Source organism: Stegodyphus dumicola, chromosome X2 (genome assembly GCF_044657685.1).
Source record: "Stegodyphus dumicola isolate Sdum_Otavi_A_Nest chromosome X2, ASM4465768v1".
Taxonomy (NCBI): Eukaryota; Metazoa; Arthropoda; class Arachnida; order Araneae; family Eresidae; genus Stegodyphus; species Stegodyphus dumicola.
Window position 1 is genome coordinate 163,059,861 of NC_140781.1, and position 11,737 is coordinate 163,071,597.

The following is an 11,737-nucleotide window of genomic DNA, read 5'->3' on the forward strand; positions in this document are numbered from 1 at the left end:
AAAAAACTGCAACTAAGTCAACTGTGGTGGAACGGGCCTGACTTCTTAATGAAGGATGAGTACCCTATAAGAGTTATACCTGAAGCAATTACTGAAAAGGACAGTAATGAACTTAAAAACTGTGCTGATTCTGAACTATCTACATGTTTAAATCTGAATGTGAAAAATTTTGTTAATGATTTATTGAATTGCAGTAATAAGTATTTAAAATTAATTCGTATTACAAGTTTTTGTTTTAGGTTTTACAAGAATTGTAAGCAAGAACAAAAGCAGGTAGGTAATTTACAAGTGGGAGAATTGAGAGCAACTGAAGAAACTTTAATAAAATTAGTACAGGGTGAGTATTTTATAAATGAGATAAATGATCTTAAAAAATCAGGTATTGTTCCAAGAAATAGTTCTATTAAAAGTCTTAACCCTTTCATTGACAGTAATGGACTGTTGAGAGTTGGAGGTAGATTAAAAAATAGCAATTTAACTTATGAGAAAAAATTTCCTATTATTCTGCCTTCTAAACATAAATTAACAGAGTTAATAGTTAATTACTATCATTTAAAATATTTGCATGTGGGTCCTCAATCTTTGTTATATCATATAAGACAAAAATTTTGGATTGTAAGTGGTAGAAATGTTTGTAGAAAAATTGTAAAAAATTGTATAATATGTTTTAAAGCCAATCCCATTGTAGCTCAGCAAATCATGGGTGATTTACCCAAGGAAAGAATCACAGCTAATCTTACATTCAATTGTACTGGAGTTGACCTCTGTGGCCCATTCTTAATTAAGTACAAAAACCAGAGAAAAGGTATATATCAAAAAGTTTATGTGTGTATATTCATTTGTATGGTTACTAAGGCCATTCATTTAGAGCTGATAACAGATGTAACATCTGAAGCATTAATAGCTACCTTGAAACGTTTCTTTGCACGAAGAGGTAAAAGTTTAACACTATTTAGTGATAACGCTACGAATTTTGTAGGTGCAAATGCAGAATTAAAGAGGTTAAACAAACTAGTGAACGAACAAGATGAGCTTTTAGCTGGTTATCTGAGTTCTGAGAATATCGAATGGAAATTTCTCCCTCCCAGAGCACCTAATTTTGGAGGCCTTTGGGAGGCTGGAGTTAAATCTTTTAAGTACCATTTCAAACGTGTCGTAGGTAATGCAAAATTGACATTTGAACAATTTTTAACAATTATGATTCAGATTGAGGGAATTTTAAATTCCCGACCGTTGACACCCTTGTCTTCGGATATTGATGATTTAGAGGTTCTAACACCTGGGCATTTTTTAATTGGTAGAGCAATTAATTCGATCGCTGAGCCAGATATCACGGAAGTTAACATTAACAGGTTAAAATTGTGGCAACAGATCACAAAACTAGTACAAATTATCTGGAAAAAATGGAACTCCAATTATTTAGGTCATTTACAAAATCGATCTAAATGGCAAAGTTCTAAAAACAATATACAAGTTGGAGACATGGTCTTAATTAAAGATAATTTGCCTTGTTGTAATTGGGCGGTTGGTCGTATAATAGAAGTATTTTATGGTAAAGATGGAAAGGTTCGCGTGTGTAATGTAAAAACTCAAACTGGAACTTTCAAACGACCAATTACCAAATTATGTGTCTTACCAATACAAAAATGAGTATTGTCTTTATAGTTATTGTACAGTATTGAATGTGTTTCACATAAAATGTCATTATGTAACTGAAATGTTATATTATATTGCTTTGAGTTGTACGCTAATGTATATCGTAAATGTCTAATTATAAAAATGATTTTTATGTAATAGTACTTATTCAAAATTGTTTATGATATACTTGTTTAATTTTTTTATGCTATATCTTAATTACAATAGTTGAATGCTAAGCATTGCAACGCGGGGCGGCATGTTCGCGCCTGCGCATCTGTAATGTAATCCACGCATGCGCATCTGTAATGTGATGATGAGACGAGTTTGAGAATCGCCATCGACGGTGTAAGAGAGCTAGTCACAGCTATGAGTTAATTGTAATTAATTATGAGAATTAATAAAGAATCGAACCAGCGAATTTATTTAGTGTGTGTTATTTGGGACGAGACCCAAACAGGTATCAAAATTTACAAAAAGAAAAAGCTTAATATTTATTTGTTTACTTTATTAAACATTTCTTTCAATGTAAGTTGTTTAAGTTGCTTCGTTTCATGTGATAATACTTTCTCTTTAATTCTATTAAAAAGACATAATTTCTTGTTTAGTTACAAAGTTCCGCTGTTCAAGTCCTATAATTGCTGTGTCGAGAATACCGACTAATTTGCCAATCGAAATTTTTTCGTTTTCAATAACCTCTGTGTCACTTTCTTCACTATCGGAAGAGAATTATAATGACGAGGAACTTGATTTAAATCACATCAAAGACGCAGTACATCAAGATGAAATACTACATTTAGTAAGGAATTATAAGCCAAATAAAATAAAAACATCTGCCCTGAAGATAAGGATAGTGCTGACAGATCAACTTCCAATTCATTGCGCGCTGCGCCGCAGAGCAGCATGAAATTGATAAACAGATTTCGGATTTCGAAACATACTTTCGCTTTGTAGATCCTTTACATATTAGTAAATATATATCAGAAATTCTATTTGACATAATCGAAAGTTCAAGCTTACTTTTATAAAACTGCTCTAATAGTCTGCCAAAAATAAGCCTGATCCAATTCGAAGATTAAGGAATAACGCAATCTGCAACATTAACTGAATTAGATGATTTTAGCTTATCTTATACCGTCTGTTATACATTAAACACGCATGTGTAAACGTATTATGCGCATGCGCATATTCACAGCCGTAAAGGTCTTACGTGCACACGTAAACGCCTATGCGCATGCGTCAACGCAACGCAAAAAGTTTGTAGCTTTGAGGTCTGGATTATGGGTGTCCGAATTAACGACTTTTGACTGTATATATATATATATATATAGTACAAAATCTGAAATGCAGACGTCCAATATCCGAAATGATCTAAAAACCGGACCTCAATGACACCAACAACTTTGCTTTGTATGTTTTATGCATACACATTTGATTTCCTCCCTCGAGCATAATAAAACACATGGAGAGCGATTCGTAATTTCACTTTGGCACTAAAAAAAATGCCTTGTTAATGAAGAAACAATAATTTAGCATCAATTTGTATGATCAAGAATTTGGTTCCAGTTCGCATCTGCTTGGTATACATCTCAAACTGAAATATTCTACTTAGATACATCGTTGACTTTACACCTACTAATATTTTATATCCCTAACTCCAATCTAGTGAATCATTATTTATTATATTTTGTTTCATTACTGCATGTTTATCAACACATGACAACTTGAGTAATGACTCATGTAGCGATGCCAAAAAAAATGTTTATGTTAGTAATGGAATAATAAAGAGTACGGTAACCTTTTACGTTGACATTACACTTGGCGATGATTACAGATTTAAGCTAAATGCACAAGAAATCTTGACAAGGAAAAATTTAACAAAAATTTCTTTCCATATGCTAAAAATAGATTTTCTTAATGATACTCATAGGCCGAAAGATTACATTTAGTGCTATTTGAATTAAGAATAACTGATTTGTTATTTACATAAACTCAGAACCAGCGCCAGGGCTGGTATGGCACTCCCGGGTGGCAGAATTGGACAGGGAAGACAAAGAAAGGTTCTTGGTAGCAGAATTTAGGACCCATAGGAGACTGCATCAGGCGGTGAGATATCTATCACCAGCCCTCAATAAGCCTTAAGTATATGTGGGAATTTATTTATTGAGGACTCAGATAAGCTATCAGCATGTGCAAGAAATAGACTTAAGTATAATAAATAACTAAACTAATACAGTTCAGTCTTAATTGTCTCAGAGTGTGATAGAAGCAAGATAAAATTTAACGGAGCAACTTGTCTTTATTCAACAATCTCATGATACATAGTCAAATATGTATAGTGAACGACAGCTAAATTTTATAATCATAGCTTCAAATTTTAAAGGTTTTCAGATATCGCAAACCTAAAGTGAAAATTTTGAATTAAAGGATTTTGTAAAGAAATGTGGAGAAGCAGTAATAAATGAAGATGATATAAAAGGAGTTTTTCATTGTGATGACAATGCTCCTCAATCATCAATCAATTAATGGATGGCAAAGATTACAGTATGGTTCTAGATCCAGAAAATACAGCTATCAATAGTGAAGAAAGTGACACAGAGTTTACTGAAAACGAACAAATTCCAACTGACAAGTTAGTCGGAATTCTCGACACAGCAATTACAGGACTTCAACAATGTAACTAAACAAAAAATTATGTCCGTCTGCAGAATTAAAGAGAAAGTATTAGCACAGAAAACAAAGCAACTTAAACAACTTACATTGAAAGAAATGTTTAATTAAAAAACAAATAAATTTTAATCCTGTTTTTTGTATAAATTTTAATATTTTTTTTTGTAATTTTAAATCATGAAGCATTTCATAAATCATGATTTCATATTTTTAATTTCTACATTCCATCTTACTAGATTTAAGCCGATGATCTACTTACTATCTAACATCCGGAAGTCCCAACGAGTCCAGATCTCGGACTTTGTACTGTATATATATTAAGGAAAGCAGAGTTTTAATAACACCTTAAAAGGAAAAGATTATTGCACATACTTCTGGTATCTGCATTTAATCCATTAACAGGAACTCCATTTGGGACTAAACCAAAATAAGCTGCCAATAAATATTACTCTCCTCATTGCAACTATGTCCATGCATATTTAGTTTTAAGCAAAAATTCAGCTTTGAAGAATTTCAATTTAGTTACTTTCTTCATAGGTTCCCAGAATTAAAAAAAAACAATGAAATAAAAGCTTGTAGAGATATTAGAATTTTTTATGCTGAAAGACATGAAAAATAAGCAATGCCCTCGCCAAGACTCAAACCTCTGACTTCTCGAATATGCACCGAGTGTGCTGCCATTATACCACAAAGGCATGCTACGAAGGCTTGAGAAATACCTTATGTACTCTCCATTTTTTTTAAAGGGGGCAGGGTAGTAGGGGACCCAATCACCAAATCCTGGTGGTGGAGAATCTTCATCCACCACCTTATTTAGTTCGAACACCACTGTACAGACATGAAGTATGAGCACTGCCCTGCCAGGACGCGAATCTCGGACCTCTCGAATACGCACCGAGTGTGCTGACCATTGCACCACGAAGGCATGCTAAGAAGGTGGGAGAATTATCTGATAAGCTTTTTCCAGAATCATGGAATAATGCTAGAAATTCAAGAATGTTCTAATTCCCACAGAATGAAATTATATGACACTAAAGAAAATATACTGTGGAAAGACAACTTTGAAATGTTCAGATAACTAGCAAGAATGTGAAGAGGAAATGCATATGAATACTATGTGCAAATGCAAAACTAGAAAGTATAGAAACACACAAATAAGATTCAAAAATTCATTTGAAGGAAGTTAGATCAAATTTACAACAAACACAAGATTTATTTTCTGTTGGTGCAACGATTTAAAATAAGACAAATTTCATCAAGAACTATAAATGATAGTCAAAACTATCACAGAGGGGAAATATTTTCTAAAAATGTGTATATTACAGGAACAATAGGACTACAAGTCAGCACAAAATGAGAAGTTGTACCACCAGAATAACTATCAACTGACATATAAGGATTACAGGAGAATAGAAATCACTTTTGTTTAACTTTCTGAAGCTGGCTGGTACAGCAGTTGTACCAGGAAAATGACCTTCCTTAACGCCGGCTCTGGTACAACTGTTGTACCACCCATTCCCTCCCTATTTTAGAGAATCGCCTATCTGTAGATCTCAGGGTGCTGGGAAACTGGCTTGTATATACGTTACACATGGGGAAAACCACGAAAACGCCCATGCAGCCAGCCCGTTCGTGGGATTCGAACCTCGGACAGAACTACCAGTGTTCAGCGAGTTTACTACTCGGCCGCTGGTGGACCCCAAAGCTAGTTTGTATTTATTATATTTTGTAAAATTTTGTTCTCGTTTTCTAATTTCTAATACGAAATATAAATGAACAGTGAAAACAAAGTTTAAAAATTCACAAATTATTTACGAGATTCATCAGAAATAGTGAGTGAAATATAAACATTGCATACATTTTGTTCTAAATAAATAGTGCACTGGATATGCATCCAGTACTGCATATTTATTTAGAACTTCATTTAAATGAAAGCAAAATAATCATCGAAAAAAACCCAAATCTAGCAACCCATCTACTCTGGGACAGCGTCCGACAAACATGTAAATTTTACTGCATCTATGGAGGGGGACTAACGACTTTTCTCATTAGGAAATTGTCAAAGAGAGGGCAAAACTGTTTCGGATTGCGCTGGTCTGAAGGCTATATTATGAGAATTTCGATCCGGTTTTAGAAGGTCAAACAAGATAAAATCCTGAGTATCCAGTTTGCCACCAAAAATTATCTTGATATGATTGTTTTCAGGAGTTGTTAAGCGACATGTCAATCATTCTTTTCAAGCGACTAAAAGTAGTTATGTTATTTTAACGCATCTTCTTTTTCCATTGTTTACTGTCAATGTTTAGCTACTGATGCCTAAAGTTGCAATCCTGTCCTAAGGGAGAACTTCACACAGGGTGAAAGAGTCCAAGAAGTTGTCGCTTTACTCAAGTAGGTTATTGTTAGCGCTGTAGTATTCAATTTGTCATGAGTGAAGGAAAAGCATTCCAACATAAATTTGTATACACAGGCATTTTTGATGTTTGAGGAAAAGAGATTTATTCCTCTTTCAATGCCAAAAAGTTAAAATATCTCATTAGCTAATGCAATATCTAAAATACATTATTTCTTCAGGGTTCGTACACATTTCTGCACATGGAAATTAAGTACTTTTAAGGACCATTAATGAAAAAAATTAAGGACCTATGAGCAAACGGGAACTGAATAAATTCAATTGAAGATATTATCTATGCCTGAATTTCACTTTTGTAATACCATCCCAAAAACAAAATAGATCTCTAAGTAGTACGCATTATTACTAAACATGAATTAATTAACATAATTGTTAATAAGTTTAAGAATAAAATAAACTATGCAATTTATCAAGTAGCATTAAATATTTTACACTTATGATAGTTGGTCATATTTGAAAGTTTATATCGATTTCTTTCTCTTTTAAGCATCTTTTCTAACAATTAGAGATTTGTCTCAATATGCAAACCAATCCTCTCACTAGTTTCTGCGTGCTTCATCTCCTAACTTGTCAACCTCTCCATAATGTACCTATGAGGGTTTAATTGATCTGGTAAAAGTTAAATAGTCCCAAACCCCCGACAGACGTGAAGCATATTATCGCTATGTCTGAAATTAACTACAATATCAGACAAAGATTTAAATAAGCCTCTTATTTAAAAAGAACTCAGAACATAAAGGCATGTTCTAATGCTAACAAAATCAATTACAGCTCATGGTGACGTAACTAAACAAGAAGAGTCAAATTCAAACTAATAATGTGGACTAGTGGTCAAAAGATTATACAATTTAATTGTAATTTAATCTGGCTCAATAACTATCATATGAGGAAACAGAACTGGGAAATTATAGTAAAGGTTGAAATCATAAACAATTGGGTAATTTACATAATAATAGCTGCACATATCTTTGAAGAATAATTTCCTTTATGTACTCAGTTTTCTTTCTTCAACACGTTTCCTTTTCATTTTAGAATTTTTGGATTTAATTAAGGATTTCCGTTATTCTAAAAAACACTAAATGCATTTAGAATGTACAGAAAAAGCGGCAGTAAAGGACGATTACAGAGCTGATGTGGCAGAATTTCTAGAATTTAGTGACACACCGAACAACAAAATCTAGAAATGGCAAAACTTTTAGAATTTAGAGCAAGCATTGGAAGCAGAATTTAAAAAGGCAGCAGGCAGCAGAACTTAGGATCCACAGAGACTGCATCAGGTGGGAAAATGCCTACTTCCAGCTATGTGTATGATGCATTAAGAAATATTAGATGAATCTTTTAAATCGTAAGTTTTCAATTTCTTTATTAATAAAAAAATCCTTTTCTATAATGCCTGTCCATGTGATAAGATCAGAAGCATTTTTGATACTTTCCATGCTTCTGTCTAATGAAAAGTAGAGGAAATAAAGAGAAGATAAACATGTTAAGATTCTAATATCAGAAGTAATAGATTCAAATATCATGTTTTCATTGTTCTTCCAGATGTTCTCCCAAAATTAAGAAATTCATTGTAAACTTTATGTAAAATACATCCACTACGTGTTGATACCATGGAGACATTTTTCATTTTGTCACATATTTCTCGAATCTTCTAGAATCGTGGGTCTATAAATCTTGCCTTCAAATCTTTCTAAACTTTCCAAGCTGCAATGTCTAAAATCCTAAAGAAAAATTATCCCTACCATTTCTGTAACAGAAAAAAGCCAGAAATATTTCGGAAAAAAGTAGGAGGGAAAAAGTATAAAATTAATTTTATAAAGAAAACTGATGCACATTCTGAGAATTTTGAATATTCTGAGACAATTACATGGGAAAAACTCTTACTATGAAAAAATTAAAAACAAGACATTTTTAATTAATTCCATAGCTAATTTTGCTTTTGCTAAGAGCTGTTTCGTAAATTGTGCTTTATATCATTATACCTTGTTTATTTTTCAGATTTAAAATATTGTATAAGTTGGCAAAATGAAACTTTATAATATGACAGCGAAAAATAAAAATGTTTTACTTTAATGTTATTTTTTAAATATAATTTCAGTATATTACCATTATTTTAATAAAATTTATCAATGTTACAATGTTTTAAAAAAAATCATTGAAAAATTCTCAGATTTTGGTATTAAAAAGTTTCAATAGAAACTAATCTTAAAATCGCCAAAATGTTGAAAAGTCGCCAAATTTAGAATCGTTTAATAAAAGAATTCACATACCCAAAAGCAAAAAGTTGTTTAAGAGCTCTTTACTAGAAAAAATGAATTTCAAAATGCTTATGTTTCATTTCTTGCTTAGAAACTCGAGTATCCCATCATTTATATTAGAAATAGAAACAAATTATAACTCATGGGCCTATTCAAAAGATTACCATATATACGGCAGTGAATCGCCAAAAATATTCCTCAAAATGCTAATTCACACTCAAAATGACAGTCATAAAAACAGACAGAAATTTCAGATGATTAAAATTAAGAATCTTCTGTTGATTTTGGCCAAAATTAAGGACTTTTAAGGACCAAAAATCGATTCAAAAAAATCTATGGACTTTTAAGGACCGTACGAACCATGTTCTTTTATCCTACTTATGAAACACCATCGTTTAGTTTTTGCTTTGCCATTAAAATCTAAAAACAGAAAAGCATGAAAAACAGCAAGATATTTTTACAAAGAAAAGGAGAGAAACTATAAACACAAACCTCTATCAGACACAGCAGTCAGTTCACGAAGAATGTTTCGTCTCCCAGCAGCTCCAGCCATCAAACTTCAGCACCTAGCCCAGCTACAAAAAATAACACATCAGATAGGTGTTCTTTACCGGAAAAGATATACATTCTTCCTAACATATATTTTATTAACATCTTTGTTGCTAACTATAATCCATCATAATTTCTAGAAAATCAATAATAATAATAATGAGTCGAAATATTTATAGTATTTTAAATGTAACCAGCTTTTCTTCCTTTTCAATAGGAAAGTTTAGGAAATAGCACTTTTTAAACTTGTAAAATATTATTCTAAGCCATCACTGTGGAATGATAAGCACTTAAAATGAAATATATCATGAAGGCATTCCAATCTTTTCTTATTATTATTTGCATATTTTTAGCTTTTGTAATGCTGAAACTGGTGATTAACTCAATTTACAACAAATCAAGCTAAAAAACTCTAAATAAAGTTTTGACAAACTCTCGTGAAAAAAAAAGCATCATTAACTATAAAAATTATTTTGGATGTGAAATTAATTAAAAAAAGCTTCACTAACATGACCAGTATCTCCCAAGCATTTTAATATTATGATCCACAAGCAGATATCTTCTATGGAGAGAAGCTAAAGATAAGGGGAAAAAAGAAAAGATTGAGAAGATGAGATAGTAAATAAATAGAAATCAAGAATTAAATATTAAAAGTTAATAATAAACACATATAATTGGTAACAATTAACTAGTATACAGAGCTTTAGGCTAAGAATTATTAAAAATATATGGCAAACCAAGCAAAGCACAATCCACACTTTGGGAATCACCGAACTGAATAACTGAGTTTAATTTCAGTAAATAACTGTAAAGAAAATTTAAACTATCAGCCTTTATAAAATGATTTCATCAATACATCAATAAACTACTGCTGAAAAGTAGATCAATGAATATGATAGATGATATACTTCAAAATAACAGAAAGTCCAAATTTGTTTTGATTCAGTTTATTTTAATTCCTTTATAGCAATCAGATATCAGCAATAATACGGGACACACTGCACTTCGATTAAAGTCTAAGACTGCTCTTAAAACAAAAGATAAACCAAGACATTGAATTATGTCAAAATACATATAATGGTTTATATTAAACAAACGAATTAAATTTAAAAAAAAATATAGCACAAAGCTTGTTTCCACTAAACAGCCCCTAACCACCAAATGCTTAAATAAAAATCCATATAAATTTCGATTATATTCTTCAGTTATGTCGAATATGGTCAGGACAGCAAGATTAATTAACACAAGTACAAAAACCACAGAAAATGCATATACGTCACTATTATATACCTCAATAATGTTAAATATGGCCGTAACAGCACGATCTGGTAGGAAAAAAGAGAGAAAATTAAAAAATTAAAATAATAGAAAAGGAAAAACATTAACCTTGGCTACACACAAGACACGCACTGGAACTAAATTCCCGCTCTATCAGCTCCAAGTTATGCTGAGTTGTTTTATTCTTCATTTTCTTTCTGAATAGAGCTGGAGCAAACCGCATTTATTCGTTACTGAGTAACGGGTACATCGGTTGACTCGAAGTACCGATTCGGTACTCACAAATTCATTTCGTTACTCGCATCTGTCATACGATGCGGTTTATTCGAGTACGAATGATGCGGTTGCTATACGAATGATGCGGTTTCTATGCGAATACGAATGATGAAGTCCGTTACAATTATGCGACTACAAACGCTGACGGTTTACGGAATTTAGCGGGTCTCACGTGACTGGTGGCAACAATACGTCACACACTATTTGTCTGGGTTACTATATTTGGCTTTTTTCACTTTTTTATGTGAATTTCGAGAAGTTTAGTTTATAGAAAATCCTTAATACCATGATGTAAACAAGCACCGATGGCAAAAAATTATTTGGTAACTACATCCATTACGTATTGATAAATGTTTCTACATGATTACATATAACTGCATTAATAACCAAATAAAACAAACTTAGATTATAAATGCGTTGTGTAATGGAACATGGAACTAAAACTTCAGAATTGTAGAATCCGGAAGATTTTTTTTTTTTTTTTTTTTTTTTTTTCCGAGTTAGAAGTATAACAAAATACGAGCAGTGTTATAATAAATTTTTAAATCTTCATATTCTTTAATTAGAGTGGTATACTGCTGTTTTTGATAACATTAAAAACTTTCGTTGGTGTTAAAATAAAATCTAGTAATTCTGCTGAATACTGCTTTTCATGAAA

The 11,737-nt window shown here is 31.9% G+C and overlaps 1 protein-coding gene across 4 annotated transcripts in view; it reads right to left on the minus strand.

Moving 5' to 3' along the window:
* The window catches only part of LOC118204659 (uncharacterized), an 88,781-nt gene extending 77,794 nt beyond the window's left edge, over nucleotides 1–10,987 (minus strand). The window contains exons 1-2 of one of the 4 annotated variants that reach the window (XR_015039135.1): nucleotides 10,912–10,987; nucleotides 9,469–9,551 (exon numbers count right to left, since the gene is read on the minus strand). Coding sequence is in view for 3 of the 4 variants with exons in the window: in XM_085809636.1 (XP_085665762.1) it covers nucleotides 9,469–9,529 (61 nt within the window). In the remaining variant the exon portion in view is untranslated. Of the gene's footprint in view, nucleotides 1–9,468; nucleotides 9,552–10,034; nucleotides 10,101–10,815 lie in introns of those variants that run through there. The other 3 variants (XM_085809636.1, XM_085809637.1, XM_085809638.1) reach the window with 3 other exon arrangements.
* Nucleotides 10,988–11,737: the final 750 nt, after the last annotated feature.